Here is a 20639-nt window from a genome sequence, read left to right on the forward strand (position 1 = left end):
ACACCCTCACACACACCCCACCCCACACACACACATGTGCACACACACACATGTCCACACACACGTGCACACACACGCACAACCCACCCCACACACACACACACACCACACACACACGTGCACACACAGCCCACACACACACTACACACGCACAAACACACACACACCACACCACCAGCCCCACACACACACATGCACACACAGACACGTGCGCATGCACACACACATGCACACGCATACACATACCACCACACACACACACACACACACCACCCCCCACCACCACCACACACACACACACCACCCCCCAGCCCCCCCCACACACACACACCTCCTTTGTGCCCTCAAAGGCCACAGGCTCAGGTCCTCCCCCATGCCTTAAGCTCTACTGTTACTGAAGTGACAGTCTGTCTTCTCTGTTTGGGACAAGTTTTAATAGTAGCTCAGTTCGCCCCCTGCAGGTCAGTGTGAGGCTTTGGCCTTGGGGGCTGCCGCAGGGATGGGTGAGCTGCCTCACTGGCCCCGCCTGCAGAGCTGTGTTGTGGTGGGGACACGCAGGCAAACCCCAGCCCAGTGCTGTCTTTGTCCCTCCCCTCCCAGCCGCTCCTACGAGGCCTAAGGAGCCAGTGGCCCCCCAGCCAATGCCTTGCTCTTCCTGCCCTCACCCACACAGAGGGGACATTTGCCAGACAGCACCTGGACTGGGGCCCTGTTCCCTTCAGTCCATAGCGGTTTCTCCCCGGCCTGAGGGAGGCCAGCCCAAGTGATGCTGGAAGTACAGTGGAGGGCAGGGGCAGCGCCACAGATTGTGGACCCCTCTCTCCTCTGCACCAGCCGGGTCGTCTCCAGGGACCTGGTTCCTCACGGCCTCCTCCTCTGCCCTCTAGAGTACGACATCGAGGCCGCCCAGGAGAAGGACCGCCAGGCCTTCAAACCCACCACCATCCTGCAGACCCAGAAGACCAACTGTGATGGCTACGCTGGGCTCTTTGAGAGAATGTGCAGGTACAGAGGCATCCCGGGCTGACCACCCTGACCCAGCCCCTCCCCCTGCCAAGTGCCCTGCACCTTCACCCACGTGCCAGGCCTGAAACCCAAGTTTGCAAACTCTGCTCTGAATCCAAGTGAGTCCTGAAAAGGTCAATTTCTCCCTTTTTAACACCAGCGTAATTGACTTTGTACCATCTGTCGGGCTTCGGGATACATTAACATAATGGCAGATGAATGCACAGAGATAATTTGGTTATAAAAGGCCCTTTTTCCACCTTCTCCCATCCCTGTGCAGCTGAAGGTTAGAAGAATGGCAGATCTGGGAACGCAAGGACAGTGACTGCGGGCGCCAAGAGGACTGTGAAAGGCTGTCCTCAGGGCTGGCACAGGGGCCCTCTTGGGGCAAACAAAAGGTCCACCCTCGAAAAGATTTGTCAGTTGGAAAAGCTGAATAACTAGGAAGCAGCTTGTGTCTTGGAGCCTTTGGGCTCCGTTTCCATTGCTCCGGGAGCGAGCACCTGGCCAGGTTGCCCAGGTGGGTGAGAGCAGGCGAGTGGCTGCTCTCATTTGTGTTTGGAGACCTCACTGCGGGTTCTAGGTGACCTGGAGACAGACTCAAGGCTGGGGGAGCCCCGCCGACCTGCACAGCTTCCTGTGCCTGCTCTCTGAGGTTTGCCGTGTTCCCCGGGAAACAGTCAGCCAGCCCTGGGGACCACTGAAAAGCCCATCCCCAGGGGTGTAGACAGACTGTGCCCACTGCCCCTGCAGCCCTCTGGGAGCCGGGGTTCTCAGGCACCCAGACATCAGCCAGCCAGGACTGCAGGGGGCAATTCATCAAACCAAGAGTAGCAACAGACACTTAAGAGTCCACGGGCGGGCGGGCGTGGTGTGTCGGTGCTGTACAGCGGCCACAGGATGTCCTGCTCCTGGGGGACACGCATCCCAGTCCCTGCCTGACCCCCAGCGGTCCAGCCTCCCACACCCAGCAAGCGCAGACATGCTTCTCCACCCCTCCTGTTCACCGTTTGCTCTTAGAGGGGCCCACGGCGGGTCAGGGTGCAGAGGTGCAACCCATCTCCCAACCCCCGCATTCCCACCCCACCCTAGACCCAGGCACCCCACATGCCTTTGGGCCTCTCCAGAAACCAGGGTCCTCTCCGGCCCCCTGCCCAGGCTCCCAGGCCCTGGGTTCCTGAACCAGACTAAAGGCTTATGCTGCCCCATAATGTCCTCCCAACTGCAGCCTCATCTCCCTCCTGGCCTTGCCGCCTCCGCCGCTCCCCCCACTTCCAGCTCCTCAGGCCCTTTCTGCTCTCCTCTCCCTAATGCTCTTTGGGCCCCGCTGCAGGATGGCCCCCCTCCCCCTCCCAGTGTGCCGTCAGCACACCTGTACACCAGCTCAGGTCTTGCTTAGGCTTTTCTTTAACTCACTTTTGTAAATTAAAAATAAAACTTAACTATAGATTTATAAAGTGCATAGAAGCAAAAAGAAGAAAATTAAGTTACCCGAATCCTACCACTTAGAGATGACACTTGACATTTTGTCATATTCCTTTCTGGACTTTGTTCTATCATGTAGGCTTTGCCTGTGCTCATTTCTTCTTATAGGTCTTATAGGTCTTCTGTGTCTTCATATGTCTCCCCCGACCCTTTCTGCTTTCCCTGTGAATATACATCTCAGAATCCTACACACAGTAGGCCCTCAATGACAGGAAATGACAGGATATTCCTAGCAGACTTGTATGCAATGGACCTTCTTCTCTTTTTAAATAATGGAATAGCCCTCCCTCTGTGTTCAGCTCTATTTGTGCCTAGCACCTTTCAGCATTTTCATCTCAATTTGCAAATTTGAAAACACTCAGCGTTTTAAGTCATAGAATATATCCTTCTTTATCCAGTAGAAGCCTTCTTAGCATGGTATGGAAGGAGTATCAGATTTATAGCAGAAGGACTTCCAGGCCTCTGTTAGTTTACCAGTCCTTGATTTCCAGTCCTTAATGTACCACTCATTAGTTTTGTTCCTTTTGGAAGGCACTAAGCCTCTGGGAGCCTCATTTTTCTTATCTGTACACTGTGGACTTTATTGCCTACTGGCAGGACTGCAGGACTAAATGAGAACATGCAGTTTGGAGTTTGCTAACCTGACTTGGGGCTTGTTGTTTTTTTTAATCCTCCCTGTCTTCCCACAGTACTGGAGTGTCTTTGCTCTGTAGAACTTTCCTACAGACCCACATAGACTCACATAGGCTCAGAAAATTGACATTGGCCTTGAGTGGAACTGTCAGCTCTTTTGGCCTGGTCCAGATGCTTAACAACGGCCGTATTCTGGCCTGAAGCTGATCATTAAAACACATCCCAACGTTTTGCATCATTTAAAGCTAGGTTCCAACCTGGCAGTTACCATGTGAAATACTCTCTGCATTGCCTGGGACATTTAACAATAGCTCACAGTTCGCTGAATTCCTTTAACTTTGGCTTTAAAGTTCGGTAACCTTGTCCATGCATCCTTCCTAAGTCCCCTTCCCTTTAAAATAACTGCTGAAGGTTTGGTAAATTCATTATCAGACTCCTTAATAACTGAAGACGTGTAATCCACACTTGCTGGTTTACCCCTGCTTAGTTGTCAAGGTGGCCTCTTAGCAAGAGTTGTATCCACACGGCTGTCATTCCTTCTGCCAGTCCATTTCACCTCCCTGCGGTGGCCTCATTAAAGACTGATATAATAAAGTAATTTGGTGGGGAATTCAGATATTTTTGCAATGTCATTCATTTCTTCATCGTCTTTCCCAAGTAACCAATATACCTTTTTTGTTAGCACTGTTGCTTGTAACTGCTGGACCCGTTTCTTTCTGACCTTCTCTCGTCCAGCATTGATGTCTCTCCTTTTGCCTCAGTTCCCCGACAGCCTTCATGAATTTTGCTTCATTTCCTTGCAAGGGTCAAGCTTAATTCCCCAGAATTCTGCCGCTAAGTCAGCCTCCAGTGCAATTTCTCCCCGTTACCACCGCGCTGGCACCACCAGCTAGCAGATTTTCCGGGGACTTCTGATAAGGCCGGGAGCTTATTGCCAGTTTGAGACTTTGGTGGTGAGGAGGCTCGTTGTCACCAATCAGATGTCGGTGCGTTTTCCATGCATCCTTCAGCTGTCACAGTGGCGTGCTGCTGCGTGCCCCAGCCCATCCCAGAACATCACATGGTTCCAAAGGCCCAGAAGCCTGGATACATTAAATAACCTTAAATGATCCTCACCATATACGGCCTCTGAAAGGGGCATCTAAACTCTCCCATCCTTATAGACACACCAAAGGAGAGTGCTCACGAAGATGAAGTACATCACTATAGCAAACCAGCCTTTAATTTCACTCTGTATACCACCCAGAAGTTTATAGATTAAAACAAATCTCGGTGTACAAAAGGGCTGGTGCAATTACAGAGCCTACTGAACTGTGCATCAGGAAAAATGAGTCCTGGCGCTGCTTTGGCCCCTGGACTACTGAGTGTCCCCAGGCAAGTCAGCCTCCCTCTCTGAACTGCCAACTCCTCACTTGTCAGAGAGGAGCCACTGAAGTCAACCTCAACAGGCTCTAAACAGGGCTTTGGAGTGAAAATTATTACCATGATTACAGTTACTGACCTTGCTATAAGGGTGGTGGTATAAGAAAAGGGTAAGGGGACCGACCATATAGCAGAAATATGAAGACACTGTCAAATTTACAAGAAATCAACTACATAAATTGTGAAACATAAATCATGGTTATTCATGTCCTGCTGTAGTATAGAAATCACAATTTTTTTTGCCAGTTTAGAATTTACCTTTTTTTGGATTTATATAATATACCTTTTTTAGTTTTTATTGAAAAACATTGATTTGAAATGTTGGGTTAGTTTCAGGTGTACAGCAAAGTGATTCAGTTATACATACATATATATATCCTTTTACATTCTCTTCCATTATTGGTTATTTCAAGATATTGAGTATAGTTCCCTGTGCTATACAGTAGGACCTTGTTGGTTATCTGTTTTATATATAGTAGAGTGTATATTTTAATCCCAAACTCCCAATTTATCCCTCCCCCACCTTCCCTTTGGTAACCATAAATTTGTTTTCTACGACCTTCTTGAGGACCATTTCAGGAACAGCAAGGCCCTAAAAATTCTAATTCACACATTTGCCCAGTTAAACTGGCCCTTGGGCTTAACGTTAACGAAACCATGTTTCCTAATTTTACTATTAGAAATCACAATGTTTTCATCAAGATGGGAAAAAAGAGCATGCCTCACTGCCTCTCCTATAGCCTTCCCACCCTCCCTGTTTTTTTCTGTGTGGCTCAGACATCCTGGGAGAAGTGGTCCGAGGTGAGGAGGCCCACTATGGTCAGGGGCTGATATGTGCAGGGTACAGCGCCCACCCCAGGCCGCTCAGCCACCCTGCTGCCGAGGCCCAGATCGTCTCTGTTTAAAATGAGTCACAGTCTGGATCCATCACCGCCTCAGTAAAACCACTGGTGTTGGGATTTTCAAAACTGTCAAAAGTAAAAACCAAGATCCTGCAGCCCGAGGTTATCAGATACGTCTCCCTGGCTGACATTTGGGGCTCTAGGATGGCTGGTTGGGGTTCCTTGAGAGGCGGAAACGTTTCTCATCCTCCGCTTATTCAGTGCTCTCCCCGAGCTTTCCAGCAAATTCTGCTCCTTTGGGTTCCCTGAAAGGGCCGTGCTTATCACTAGCATTTTCGTGACGGTTCACATATCTGCCCCCTTCCGACTATGAGCGCATCTAGGGTGGCCAGTGACCTTTATGTTTAGAATATTACAACTTATTATGTTATACTATTTATTACATTTTGAAATGATATATGTGATATTATCCCCTGGTGCCTGCGCCTGGTACAGTGCTTTGCAGTGTATACCGTTGGTGATCTTTTGATGACCTGAGATGGTGGTGGGTCATCTGTCTAGCAACCAGCAGCTAGAATTACTAGGTGCACACCCTCGCATGAGAGTTATGGATTATTAACAATAATGCTTTACATTATGACTTCTTTGTCCAATTCATCTAGCACATGGCTACCAGGTAATAAAACATCCTCGTGTCATAGTCAAGCGTGGCAGAAGCTTACAGCTGAGGGGGTTTTTTCATCTTTACTCTGCCCTAGGCATTCCCCACGGCCCTCCCAGCTTCTCCTCAGCCTGTCAGAAGAGAATCAACCCTTAGAGATCATTTAATGCCAACCTTCTGTGTTGCCCACAGTGAGCCTGGCAAGGTCACACTGGGGTGAGCCCCGCCCTCCCGGCTCAGCCAAGTCACCGCCGCCTCCAGCCCCCCCGCCCCCCCCCCCCAGCCCTCTGGGAGGACAGCTGGCCACTCGCTTCTCCCCCCTCCGGCCCTTTCCAGGCTTGGGGCGGGGTGTTCACTCTTATTCCCCTACTTGGTGCTCAACTCTGACCTCCACTTCACACCCGTGGTGGGAGGATACCTCTGCCCGGGGACACGGCTTCTCCCAGGAGGACACTCCGGCAGAGCTCGAGTCAGCCATCTGCCCACATCAGCCCCAGCCCCATCTTTCTCACAGCACCTGGAGGCCGCAAGGGCGCTCAGCACCTCTCCTTGCCCCCTTGACTTCGCTCAGAGCGGAGCAGACACCCTCCCAAGGCCCGCAGCTCCCCTCCCTTCCTGCAAAGCAGCCCCTTGTGTAAACACTGGTGTCCCAGTACTCCACACTCCTCCACATCATCCTAGAAATTCCTATGCACCGACGTTCTGGGCAAGAAAGGAAAATAACTCACTAAAAGTGTCATTTTCAAGTAGTATTTATGGATTCTTTTCCAATTCGAAAAGTAACGCAGAATCGTTATTGAAAATTTTAAAATTAAAGAGAAGCTTAAAGAAGAAAATTAAAATCACCCATAATCCCATCACTAAGAGACCAGATGACTTTTGGACTGTCTCTCTCACTCTGCCCTCCCCCATCTCTTGTTTTCCATGCATGCGCACACGCACGCGTGCACACACACACACACACCCCTTGTGCTGATGGCGGGGTTTTATAGGCTCTTGTCAGTTAACAGCGTGTCAGGAACATCTCCTACCTCGTTAAATGTTTTTCACAACATTCCTTCTCCTCGTCCACTCTCTGAGTACATGGAGCCCTACCTCCTATGGAAGGCGCCCCCATGCCTCCCACGTACCTCAGTCCCAGCCCTCTGGCCTGGCATGGGACCCTTGCCGCTCCCCTCTGCCGGCTGTTTCCTCTAAGACTATAAACTCACTCAGATCCCGCAGGCTGAGAACCCCCTGGGCCTCATCCCATTGCAGCTAAATGAGGAGGGGGCTCTCCAGGCATGCCTGCTGCACTTCCCCACTTCCTGGGCCCACCCCTCCCAGGCCTCGAGCCTCTGGGCGGCCCTTCTGCTCCAGGGAGTCCATGTTGGCATCCACGGGAATCTGGTTTCTCTCGTTCTCTGCTCCCGCCCCCCAAGGAATCTGGTTTCTCTCGTTCTCTGCTCCCACCCCCCAAGGAGTCCCGAAATCCTCCCCACGGGCCCAGCTGGTCTGTTCCCATGGGATTTCTTAGGCAGCCTGGGAGGCCTGGACGTCCTTTTGGCAGGCAGAAGGGTGGGGGGCTGCAAAACTTCCCAGCCCATAAGGAGCCTCAGCAGAGCAGGCTTGCCCCCCGGCAGGAGAGGGGAGCTCAGGCCGCGTGGGCACGTGAGCGGCCCCCATGGCAAGGTGGAATCTGGTAATTTGCAGGCTCCATATTTTGCCTCACTAGGTCTTTCAACAAATGATATGTAAATAGAGATAAGTAGTATTTAATCCAATATTCTACTAATTGTTAATTAAATGGTCGTTTTTATACGGAAATTTTCCCCATTCCTATCCTGTGTGCATGGCCATTTCACCCCATTAGCCTGAGGCTCCATGGCCTCTTGTTCAGAGCAACTGAGGCTGCAGACCTGCTCCCGGAGGGACCCCAGCTGCCCGAGGCCGCTTCCCTGATTCAGGCTGGGCCTACACCCGGAGCACAGCCCCGGTTCGTGCAAGGGGAGGGCAGAGTCAGCGGGCAGCTCGTGCTGAGCCCCATCCGATGGGCCATCACGAACATCCTGGCTATCACGGGTTTGGGCGTTGATTACACCAACCTTCCACAGTGAAAGGAAAGTGTCCTGAAGAAGGAGCACCTTGTTCTAGCTCACACAGAGGCCCCAGAAGGGCTGGCACCAGGGGTCCCCTGCACCAGAAGAGCTGCCATGTGGGGGCAGGGCTGCTGAAGGAGAGGACCAGCTGGCCATGGCAAGACTCTCGGGGTGCTTGCCGTGGCCGTGCGGTGCTGCCCACAGCCCGGGTCTGGGCCTCAGTGTTCCAGCTGCAAGCGCCCAGATAGAGCTTGCCATTTGGTCCCCAGAGGTGACCAGCGCCCATCGCCCCACCGTCCAGGCCAGCTTGGTTGTGAGCAGTGAGGGAACACACTGTCAAGGGGGTCTTGATAAAAGCTCGGGCTCACCGCTCAGCATTTCCACTCCCAAAGTAACAGCTACAGGGGACTCTGAAACCGTGGCCAGGGCGATCAGTCAGCAAATGGCCTTAATGCACCGTGGTGGCCCTGGCAGTGGGCCAGTCCTCCCCAGGTCAAGATGGGGACCCCAGCTGGCCTGCCCCAGGGGTCCCCACACAGGTGTCCGCGGGCAGGACGTGGCGGTGGAGGTGAGCTCAGCTTTCTCCCTCACCCTCGCGTGCAGCACCCTGCCTGACGCCCCACCCGTGGCACCTCAACCCAGCTCCCCAGCCACGTGAGTCGAGTCGAGAGCATTGGCATGCCCCTGGTTTCCGTGTCCGCCAGGCGCCCCTCACCGTTGCACCACTGTCCTGCGGCTGCCGGCGGAGCCCTCAGGCAGGCTCTGGGGAGAGACATTCCCAAGTGTTCTGTAGAGGCTGGAGGGGGAGCAGACAGCGGGGACCGCAGCCAGGCTGCGCCGGAGGGACCAGCCAGCCCTGTGTCCCCCTGTCCCCCGGCTCTGCAGACAAAAGTCTGTGTGTGTGTGTGACTGGGCGAGAGTCAGGGAAGAGGAGAGGCCCGGAGGGACTTCCGGACAGCAAATGCACCTAAGGCTTGGGGCCACAGACAGACAGACTTGTGCTGGACGCAGCCCCAGCAGGAGCCGCCTCTCAGAGCCCTGTCCCGCCCCAGGATCGCTGGCGTGCAGTGCATGACGGTGCCTGGCTACTCCAAGGGCTTTGGCTACCAGCCGGGGCAGAGCTTCTCCGGGGAGTTTGACCACGCCTGGAACGCCGTGTTCCTGGAGGGGAGATGGCACCTGGTGGACAGCACCTGGGGCAGCGGCCTGGTGGATTCCACCACCTCCAAATTCACCTTCCTGTAAGTACCTCGGTTCTGCGGGGTGCCTGGTGGGTGGAGATGGAGGAGGCAGCAGGTGGAGAAGGCTGGATGGAAGGGGAAGGAGGGCTGGGGGGGCTCCTCCGTGTGCTGCTGGCCGCTCCCACCCTTCCTCTGGTGGAGGGAGTGAGCTAGCTCCAGGCCAATGATAAGGGCCCAGGCCTTCCTGCCACCTCACTCTCCACTGTCTAAATCCCCCCTCTGTCTCCCCAGCGCTCCCTCCACCCAAGTACTAAAAGCACAGTGTTTGCCCACAGGCCAAGTGCAAGGCAAGGCCGGGCTGAGAAGCTTCTCTAAGTGTCTGTAGGTTCCCCTCAGGCCTCTGGCCACTGACGGTGTTACAGTTGCCAGAGTTGTCTCCTACTGCTTCTCGCAGACACCGGGCTTCCTCCTCCTGCTCTCTGGGCTGAATGCAGCTGAATCCCACCTCTGAGAAGGGGATCTGGTGTGCGGGAAGGGGTGCTGGGGTGTGCAGGTTCCCTGTGGCCACAGCGGGGGCTGGAGCGCACCTGTCTGCTGAGGCTCCAGCCTTAAGCTAAGACCCTGACATTCGTGCTGGATCTTGATGGCCATCAGCAGCTCAGATGCCTTTTCATCCAGAGAAATGAGAGCACGGCCCCATTTGTGCAGCTAAAATCCTGGCGGTCCTGCACGCGGGGCCGCTACAAGTACGTGCACGGAGCCCGTACATGCAGGACGTGTTCACTCACACCCCTGCTTTGCTGCCTCAGCTCTGGGCGCTGCTCACTGAAGGCTTGCCCATGTCGGATGAGTCCCCCGTTCTTCTCCTGATCTGCATCACTGACCAGAGAGCCGTGTCTAGGCAGCCCCAGGGACCACATCAGGGCCTCCCACCTGCACAGCTACTCACATCAGGTCACCATGTGGACGGAGCCGGTGCACCAGGCTTTCCCTCCCTGCCCTCCCTCCACTCCACTGGCACCTGGTCTGCGGGTCACGGCTTTGCTCCCTTCAAATCTCTTTGGCTTTGAGAGCAGGGGCAGCCCATTCCCCGCCTGGTCACAGCCCCTCCTGGGTGGTGGCCTTCTCTTAAAAGGGGCCTCAGATCCTGTCTCACCTCCTATTCATGGAAGCGGCCACTGAGGGGGCATCTGCAGCGCCCACATTAGGGTCGGAAATGGTGCCTCTTCCCACTGGGTAGTGGCTTGGACCCCCCCTAGGATACGTTAGCCCAAAGAAGGCCCCGAAGTCCCCCTGTGGGCCCCCCTGCGCCTCTGCACAGCCGGGGCCTGCTCCCCCCACATGACTACTGACCTGCTTTCCTCCTCCAGCTACAATGAATTCTACTTCCTCACCCACCCTGCACTGTTCATCGAGGACCATTTCCCGGACAACAAGAACTGGCAGCTGCTCAAGCCTCCTCAATCTCTGAGGCAGTTTGAGAATAACATGTATCACAAGAGTGAGTTCTACAACAAGGGGATGCTGAGCGCCCACCCGCAGACCTCCGTCATCAAAACAGGTAACCCGGGCCCGTGGGGCTGCCCTGCCAGGGCCCAGCTCACTGGACGCTGTATATGGGGGCTGTGCAGGGGAGACAGAGGCAGCCCGGGCCGTCAGGCCATCAGGGCATGACGCAGCCTCAGGTCACATTTGCGGGGACAGAAGCCCCTCCCACCAGCATAAACCAAGACAGGGATGCGTAGGGGGTCCGAGGTTTCCCTGGCCTGAGGGCCGCGTTCTCAGCCCGGGGTCGGGGCACCAGGGCTGGTGGGCCCGAGCTGGGGGAGTCTCTCTCAGCTCACACAGCAGGGAAAGGACTGCCTCAGACCTGGCTACACCTGCCTCCCAGCTCAGGTGCCCGACAGATGCTCCTAAACTCCTGGCAGAGAACGTGTGTTGACCCGGCTGAGCCAGGGTCTGTGTGTCAGTGGCTTAAGCAGCTAGTGGGCGAGCGGCGGGCGTGTCCCAGGACAGAGCGCTGGGGGCTGTAGTAGGGAGGTAGCCACCGCGCTGGGTGCTGGGAGCTGGAGGAGAGCAGGCATCACGGGACATGGAAGGACGTGCTCCAGGAAGGACACAGCAAGGCCTCCAAGGTCTGAGCTCAAGCACCCCAGACGACGGCCGGGCTCCAGGGGCGCTGCCTGGCCTCTCAGAGCTCCCCTCGCTGCCTGGATGCCGGCCGGTTCTGCCCGCTGCCCTGTTTCCTTCCCTCCTGAAGGCAGGACCAGCCTCTTCAGCCGACTTCCCCAGGGCTGGGCATGCAGGACCCCCGGCCGAGCTGTCCCCAAGGCTGGCCTGGACTGACCTTTGTTCCCCACCTCCCCACAGGGGCCACGGGCAGCCAGCTGTGTGTGTTTGGGAACTACAAGGCCTATGGGGGGGCTGGGCCCAGGGGTGCCTGAGCCACAGTCAGGGCTCAGCCCAGCAGGATCAGTGCACCCCCACACTTCCTCCAAGGACTGCCTACGGGCCCCATCTCTGCCCCCAGGGCCCTGTGTGCTCCCAGGAGAGAAGGCCTGAGCTCACCTGGTATGAGCACAGCGGGCTCTGTGGGAGGGTCTTCGGGGGACCCCCACCCCACACTCAGGAATATAGGGGCACCCACATTAGTCCCAGCTGACTTGTCCCTTCTACCTCACAACAGTCTCCTTAACTAGGCTGCTGAGCTTGGGAATACTTTTTCTAACACTACAAATACCTAGCAGCTCCCGCTGCTAAGATAACGTCGTGAAGCTGCCGTCTCAGGAGTGCGGCTCCTACACGTATGTCAGATGGGGCCCTGCTCCAGCTGTCATGGGCCACGGGGCCACAGGGAGGAATGGGCCAGGTCACACCAGCGTCAAAACAGTGCCCCCAAGGGGTTTGCCTTTTCAAGAGACAGAGAAATGTAAACACTGGGTTTCTTAATATATAGTAAACCTAAAATGTGATTGCATATTCATGAAGCATATTTATAGAACATTTCTTTGCTGGAGCTAGTTTTCTTAAGATTGGGGATGGGAAGAAAGCTGAGAGGAAAACTGAGGTGGGCAAAAGGCAGGGAGGAGAGAGTGAGAGGAGGCAAAGGAGGGGTGAGAGGAAGAGGTGGTCACAGGCTCCAGCTTGGTCCCCAGGTGTCTCCAATCCTTGATTTCAAGTCTTCCCAGCCAGTCAACTTACCTTTGCCAAGAACGCCCTGGGCCAGGCGCCCCGGCCAGGCCTGGGACATGGCAGGAAAGGAGGCAGGTGGACCCTTCCCTGTGGCACCCTCAGGGAGGACAGACGGACGTTACCCATAACCAATTCATTAGTACAGTGCTAAGTTCCCTGGAGGAGATGCAGAGCCAGGAGAGAGGCTTCCAGGCAGCTCAGCCTCACCCCAGGACATCAGGAAAGCTTTCTTTGCAGTCAGAACGTTACACTGAGGTCTTATCCAGGTTTGGGGGACAACGGTATGGGGAAGAGCATGTGTGAGGGCCCTGGGACGTGAAGGGGTGTCCCCCGGGAGGATGTGAGGGAATACCGTGCGGGCCCGAAGACGGTCCTGACTCAGGCAAGGCAGGAGGGGACAGGCCTCTCCACTGGCCTCTGGTTTGATGGTGAAGTGAGCCCCAGAGTGACCGGGTGGATATTTTCAGGAGTCCTCGGGCTGCCATGTGGAGATGCTGGGAGTACTCCATGCATCAAAGGTGAATTGCATGGGGACCACACAACCAACTGTGGTGCAGGATGGAGCAGGACAGGGTCCATGAGCAGCTGAGGGCTGAGACAGCTCCTGCCCTCTGAGCTGGCTTAGATTAGGAAGTGAGGGGAGAGAAGGGATTCAACCGAGAGAGGTTGATAACAAGTTTGCTGATCTTGGTCACTTTCCTTTGGAGGTCACCAGGTCCCATGGTGGCTGGTGGCAGTGGAGAAAGAGTGTAGACAAAGAAAATAGCACATAAGCACAAAGAATGCCACAATTAGTGTATGGGAAAGGGAAGGGATCAGGTGGTGGTCAGAGGGTGGAGAGAGGGCCAGGCTGGAGAGGGTGGTGGATGCAAGGCGAGGAGAGGACTTCCAGGAGGGCATGGCCAGTGGCGCAGCTCATCCAAGAACACTTGAACACTTGGAGAATGGGAATGGAGGCCAGATTTCAGAGAGCTGACTGGGTGGAGGGGAACTGCAGTGGGCAGGTGTTTGGAGAGTAAGGTAGGTGAGGAGCTGGCAGTACCTGGGAAGGCAGGGAAAGTCTTCCAGATGGAGGAGGTAGCACTGAATGCAGTCGCTGAGCAACCTGGAGTCAGGAACCTTGTGGCTGATTAGACAGGAAGTCTCAGGGACACTTGTCCTAGAGCCTGGGCATGGCTTTCTGCCTACCCAGCAAGAGCACTGGACCCCCAACTGGGGAAAGGCTACTAGGGAGCATGGATCAGACGCTAGTCTGTCTCCTTCCTTTGCGCTCATCCACGCACGGGACCAGGGAGGTAGCTGGGAGGAGCAGGAGATCAGCTTCTGAGAGGAAGGCGAGGCTCTCAGAGAGGCCCTCCCCCTCCCTGTGGCCCTGCGAAGCAGGGAGGGCCAGGTAGGGGTGTGCTGGTGGGCTGCAATAACCGGAGAACTCGGCCCCTCTCCCCGACAGCAATGACCAGGACAGAGGAAGACAGCACTGGAGGGCAAGGGGAGAGGCAAGGAGCGGGGAAGGTGGGTGCAGAAGACCCTCCCTTGCACTCACTGACCCCATTAGAGACATGTGGCCTGGGGTGGCAGGGGGGGCTCAGGGAGAGTGGGGGACACGCAAGGAAGCAGCCCTGCCCCTTGAGCACAGCCTCCAGGAGGGAAGCCATTCCAACCCGTTTTTAAGGTGATGTGTTGACATGACAGCTGTGATAAGGTAACGCCCAGATGCTGGAGGGAGCAGTGTGAAAGCAAGACTTGAGAGTTAGAGGCTCTCCAACCAGGGTCTTGGGCCCTCCTTGTCCCTCGGCCCTCTCCCCTGCCCTAGAATCAGGTTAAGGCTCCGTGTAACACTCATCTGATACGATCAAATGGGCAAGGCGAGCACATACAGCTGGGGGCAGATTTTTTTCTTGAGACACCCTCCCACCCAGCTTGCAGCTCTCAAAGAGAACCACCTAGAGGGGGTAGGGGCGCCCTTCCAGAGGTGTGCTGCTTCTGGCTTATATCATGTTCAGTGAGATCACACTGGTGACTTAAAACTATCATGGTTGGGCTTCCCTGGTGGCGCAGTGGTTGAGAGTCCGCCTGCCGTTGCAGGGGACATGGGTTCCTGCCCCGGTCTGGGAAGATCCCACATGCCGCGGAGCGGCTGGGCCCGTGAGCCATGGCCGCTGAGCCTGGGCGTCTGGAGCCTGTGCTCTGCAACGGGAGAGGCCACAACAGTGAGAGGCCCAAGTACCGCAAAAAAAAAAAAAAAAAAAAAACTGTCATGGTGAAGGTATTTACACCACGGAAATGGGCAGACGCTATATGTCAGCACTTTCCCCCCAGAGATCCCGTTGTTAAACATTTACCAGCACATCCGCACAGGCCAGACCCCTCTCACCTGACCCCGGCTCTCTCCCCACAGTGAACGGGAAGGTCACAGTCACCATCGAGAGCTGCGCCCCGACGCTGTTCATGTTCATGCTCAACGGCAAGCAGGAGCACGGGCTGCTGAGCCTCAGGAAGAACGGGATGAAGCTGGACGTGTACCCTCCGACCGTGGGCACCCACAAGCTGCAGATCTTCGCCAAGGGCAACTCGGAGATCTACAGCTCGGTGCTGGAGTACACACTCAAGTGCCACTACGCAGACATCGACGTCCGGCTGCCTGCGGAGCTGCACCAGCCCGTGGGGCCCAGCTGGTTCTCGGAGCAGATGGGCATCACGAAGCCGTCCCACCCCGAGCCCGTCATCTACACCAGCGACGGGCGCTGCTCCGTCAGCTTCGGCGTGGAGGAGGGCATCAGCGTCCTGGCATCGCTGCATGGGGACGATGGCCCCGTCACCGAGGAGACACAGCGGCGCTACATCTTCCAGCTGCAGCGGGAGAAGCGGACGGAGCTGAAAGTCCAGTTGCCCCACGCCGGCAAGTTCGCGCTCAAGATCTTCGTCAAGAAGAGGCAGGAACCGGGCAACTACATCTTCGTCTTCAATTACCTCCTGTGCTGCACCAACAGCAAGGTGAACTGGCCTGTGTTCCCCGAGAGCTTCGGCAACTGGGGGCAGGACAATGAGCTACTGGAGCCCCTGTCGGGCGTGCTGCCTGCCAACCACAACGTCCCGTTCAAACTGAAGCTGCACGGTGTCGCCAAAGCCCTGGTGAAGGGGCAGGACACGTGGCCCCTGACCCTGAACCGCGAGGGCTACTGGGAGGGCAGCTGCAACACAGCCGGCTGCCAGGAGGTCTACGTCATGGTGCTGGAGAATGCCAACCACAACTTCTACTCTTACATCCTGAAATACAAGGTGAACGCCCAGTGAGGGCTGGGGCCCCACCACCCCTGCTCTGGGCAGTGCAGAGAGCCCCAGACACCCCTGAGTCTGCATGGAATCCCTTCTAGGCCTCTGCCTCAGTCTCGCTGCTCTGCCACGGGAGCTGTGACGTTTGTGTTCTGGTGGCCGAGGGGACAGAGGCAAAGGCCCTTTAGAAGACAAAGGTGCTATGTAAATCTAAAGTATTGTAAACTGTACACCACTGCCCAGACGCCCCCTTCTCGTGCTGATGCTGTCGTTGTTATCTGGCTGGTGTGGGAAAGCAGGGATGCTGCCCGGGCCGAAAGTTTTTCCCATGATGGGGAGAGAAGAGGGCGTACTCTACGAGGCTGAGTCATCCTGAATCCTAGAGCCCCTTTCAAGGAGCATCATAGTGTTTCTCACCAACTCCTGGACCCCAGGGGAGGCTGGACTGTCATCTTTTTCCCAGACCTGACCACCTTCCGCATTCCCGATGCCACTTGTTGTTCCAGGGTCCGAGAAGGAAGGTGTGGAGAGGAAACTAACTGCCCCCCAGCTGACTAGGGGCTGAGGGCCTCCACAATCCCTGTGTGTGCTGGGAATGTGGCAACAGAAAAGTTATGGGAGACTCCAAGGCCAAGAGCAGCCGGTGTCCGCTCTTGGTGTCCTGGGTAGGGGCCAGGAGGTGCAGGGATACATGGCAGCCCTGCCACCTGAGTCTAAGGATGTAAGACCTCCGACTCTGCTCTCACAGGGAGTAATTCAGTCCACTCTAAGAGCAATTCACTCGGCCCCTCCAGGCCCTCTCAGGCCCCCCCGCCACACCCTTCACAGGAGGCCCCAGGAGGCTGCTGGGCCCTTGGAGAGCCCTGGAGATAACCCTAAATAAAGACTTTGGGTGAAGTAGTGAGATTGCCACAGTGCCAAGGGGCCCCCACGATAACAGGGCCCTGCCAGCCCCAAGATCCCTACCACCAAAGCCACACCTGGGGGGACCTCGACCTGTCTTGGGAGCAGTTTCTGTGCTGAACGCTATCCTATGCTCCCTCCTCCCTTTCTCAGACAAGAGAGACCCCCCAGGGCCCGCCTTCCGTAGGGACAGTCCAGAGCCCCTTACTTGCTCAGGCCTGAGAAGCATCGCTGCCCAGCCGGCCCTTAGCAACACCTCGGGCCAACGTTGCCATGGCAACAGCAGAAAGGCTGGCTCCAGCAAGGGCAGCAGGAAGGGAAGGATGGAGAGGCCCCAAGAGGCCCTGTGTGGCCACTGCAGCACCATCCCAGCACATGGAGACACTGGAGGTGGTTCCGCCTGCCCTCCTGGCTTCTCCAGCTCTGCAGCCCCTGCCTATCAGTGCCTCAGCCCCTGAGAGCCAGCACTGCCCAGCACTCTCCTCCGCACACTGTCGCTCCACATGCCCGGACTCAGCTACAGCCAGGGCCCCCAGGGATCCTCACAGCCTCCTGAGCCTTCATCCTCACGTTTGTATATTCAACAAATGTTCGTGGAGCACTTAATAAGCACCAGGTACGGCGTCGGTTGACCTTTCATGCTGGGGTTACAGAGGAAACCAAGGGGCCCTGCCCTTGCCATCCCAGAGCTCAGGGTGGGTGGCAGCAGCCTCTCTTGCCCAGGCCTGTTTCAAGTTCCAGACTCCTAACACTTCAGTCCATCATCCCCCTAGGATCTCTGCCCCGAAAACCCCCACTGTCACCCAGTATGGGCCCGGTCCAGAGACGTGTCACTACGGGGTGCCCATCCTCCACCAGGCGGGGGGCCCTGGAACTCAAGGGCAGTACACCGTGGAGGGCCAAGCTGCCCTGGCCTGTGTCCAGCCGTCCTCTGATAGGCTCTGCCACCCAGGCATTCAGCACCGTGTCACTCATGTCTGGAAAATGCACAAAGGCCGCAGACGCAGAACCGTTGTGCACCACAACAGGGAAACAAGGGGAGTTTCTACACCCTGAAAACAGCCTTTTCTCACCCCTTTGATTTTATGGGCTGAAAGAAATGTGCTGTGTTTCATCAAAATAATAAGTGCCTTCTATGACTCATGTCACTCCCTGGACCCAGAGCTGGCTGCTAGTCCTGCCGGGAACAGCATGCATCCTTTACAAAACAATACAATTAATCTATACATTCTAGAGCACACAAAGGATGCCACCCAGAAAAATAAGAACTGTCCCTAGACGGCGACGGAGGCCCAGCCTCTCAAAGCGCTGGGGAGCATCAGCGGCACTCCCTGCTCATTTCAACAGGCGCCCCCGCCCCTTGTAAAGACAGCTGTAGGCACAGTCAGACGACACGTGCATTTCTTCCCACTAAAGTAAAAATACATGAAATGAAATCCAATCTTCATGAATTTTTACACGCACGCTGCTCAGGGTAGAATTCGGGGTTGCATTTCGAAGTCTTTTATTCAAATCCCTATCTTTGTTTCCCGGTCGAGGCGTTCCAGCGGCCAGCGGAATGGCACGGGCGCCCCCTGGTGCCCGATGTGCGGAGCTGCGGGCGCTGCAAATCCCCTTGAGGCTGAATCTATCACCGGGGTTTTTACACAGAATTTGAAAAATGCAGCTGAGATGTTTATGTTAAATTCACTGAGTGCTTTCTAGTGGCTTCTCAGCGCTTCCTCGTGTATACATGGAGCACGTCGTTGCCACGCACAAGTTGTGAGGCGAGACTGGGGCCCTTCCTGGCATGGTGAGACGACGTGAATGTAATAGGATTGGGGAGTATTTTGCCCGGAAATCCCTTCCCGTAGGAGTGGATGGAACAGTTTGACCACACTCATTCCTGCGCGAGTGAAGGATTGGAACTGACCGAACTCAGAGAGCTTTTGCTGCAAGTCCCCAGAAGGGCATGGAGGATCGTGGAGGGTGGGGGGAGTAGGATGGGGCAAATGGGCTACAAACACAACCGCAATTAACTTCTTTTCAGCTTGTTTCGGAAGCGCCACCAGCACAGCTGGACTCCGTTTTCAATCTGATTGTGATCATTGTGTGTTCCCCATATGTTACATTGTCCCACCAGGGCGAACCCCTCACAGCCTGCTGAGATTAAAAGGAAATAAATAGATTAACTGAAGCATGAAAGATTTAGGCTAGACATAAAGTATTTCCTGTTGTTAAGCAGGAGGGACAAGTTGCCAAGAAAGTTTGTGAAATCCTCTTCTTAAAGGACGGGAAAAATAGAAAAGTTTTCCCAGTGGTCTGGGGTCTTTGATGCCACACTAACCGGAAGGACTAGGTTCTTTCCAAACCAGTTTAATTCTTGAAATACGCTCGATCACCCACAACAAACAGGGGACCAGAATGGTATGGTCGCATCCTTTGCTGTCGGCTAAGCATTCAGAGGTTGTCGGCATCTGTGTCCCCCGTCAGTTTATCTGAGGTCGATCATTTCTTTTCATTTGGATGAGCAGTTGGAGCTCTGAAGAGGTGATTAATTTTCATAACGTGTGCATTGAGTTGTGTGGGCCACTGGCTGTTGAGTATGCTTTCCCCCACATTGTTGCTCGTGTTGTTTTTCAATAAAATTTATATTCATTTTTAACCAACAATGTAATTATCGATCCATGCTTATCACTGTTCTCACAAGGGGGGTAAAGAACAGGAGAAAACACTTTGATGTTCAAAGGGAACGCTAGGAAAAAAAAAATCAATGTCCCAGATATTTGAATGTGATGGTGAGATGCAAATAGAATGTCAGGCAAATAGCTATTTCACATTAAAGCAAACATAATTAGGTTAGCTCCAGCCCCTCTCCGGCACACGTGCCTTTGAAGAACATAAAGGCAGTGTCCGTTTCATTGAATCTTGTTTAACTTGAAATTTTTTAATTCGATCCTAATTTCTGTTTTTAGTGGGAGAAAAAAAAATGTTCCAAAAATGCCTATCAGCCTACTTTTTGTTGTCGTTGTGAATATATATAAATATATATTCCTTGATATACGTATACTTGCAGAAACTTTCCAGCAGGTTATCGAAACAGATTATTCATAAATTAGACATTTAGGGAAATATAGAAAATGAAAATCTAGACACCTCTAAGAAGCTGCCGTAACCATGGAGACCATTCTCATAGCTGTCGTGTGAAGGACAAAAAGAATTCGTGTTCCCAAATCTGGCCTTGTCACGCCCCTCACTGCTAGACCCACAAACACAAGCCCCAGCACGCTTCTCCTTACGAAGGAGGCCCACGGGTGATCTTTAACAGCATGATAAGGGAAAGTCAGAAGACACACTTTCCGCATAATAGAAGGGGGGACTCTCAAATTCTTAGACCAGTTTGAAAATGTCAGCCCCGAGGCTGCAGTGGATGACCTCTAAAATCCCTTCCAGTCCAGAGAGTTTGTGATGCTGTGTCTCCGTGAACAGATGCTGGCAGGCGGTAGGCCTGGGATTGTCAGTGACGGAACATCTGAAGGGCCCTGCTGGGTTAAGAGCCTGCCCTGCGGCCCCCAGCAGACTGCGCTGCTGGCTCCTCTCTTGCCTGAGGGACCAAAGGGGAAGCAACAGCCCCTGACAGGATCTCTGATTTAGTGAGCAGAACTAAAGAAAACTAAAAGTCAGGCGGCAACTGGGATGCCGTCTCTTGGAATATCCCACCCGCATCCCTGAGTCAAAAGATACTGAACCAAAGTCACTTCTCTCCCCTAGATTACCTCCACCTCCTCCTGGGCCCCCAACAAATGCATCCCCATCCCCTAAGTCAAACTCATGGTGGCCACTAGTAACCCCAGCATCCCCTTCAGTGAGGAAATCTGGTCCATTCTGCCGTGTTCCCTATTGGGAACCGTCCAACGCCGTGAGTGTTCCTTTGAGCAGCCTTTGCCGTAATTCAGGCCCTCCTCGTCTCCCGGTGACACTGTGT

The 20639-nt window shown here is 54.7% G+C and overlaps 1 protein-coding gene across 1 annotated transcript in view; it reads left to right on the top strand.

Annotated features, from left to right (window-relative positions):
• KY (kyphoscoliosis peptidase) overlaps positions 1 to 19319 on the top strand; it is a 49500-nt gene extending 30181 nt beyond the window's left edge. The window contains exons 8-11 of the mRNA XM_004278934.3: positions 888 to 1005; positions 9179 to 9367; positions 10678 to 10868; positions 14898 to 19319. Of these exons, the coding sequence (XP_004278982.1) occupies positions 888 to 1005; positions 9179 to 9367; positions 10678 to 10868; positions 14898 to 15793 (1394 nt within the window). The 3' untranslated portion in view covers positions 15794 to 19319. The remainder of the gene's footprint in view (positions 1 to 887; positions 1006 to 9178; positions 9368 to 10677; positions 10869 to 14897) is intronic.
• Positions 19320 to 20639: the final 1320 nt, after the last annotated feature.

Source organism: Orcinus orca, chromosome 5, assembly GCF_937001465.1.
Source record: "Orcinus orca chromosome 5, mOrcOrc1.1, whole genome shotgun sequence".
Taxonomy (NCBI): Eukaryota; Metazoa; Chordata; class Mammalia; order Artiodactyla; family Delphinidae; genus Orcinus; species Orcinus orca.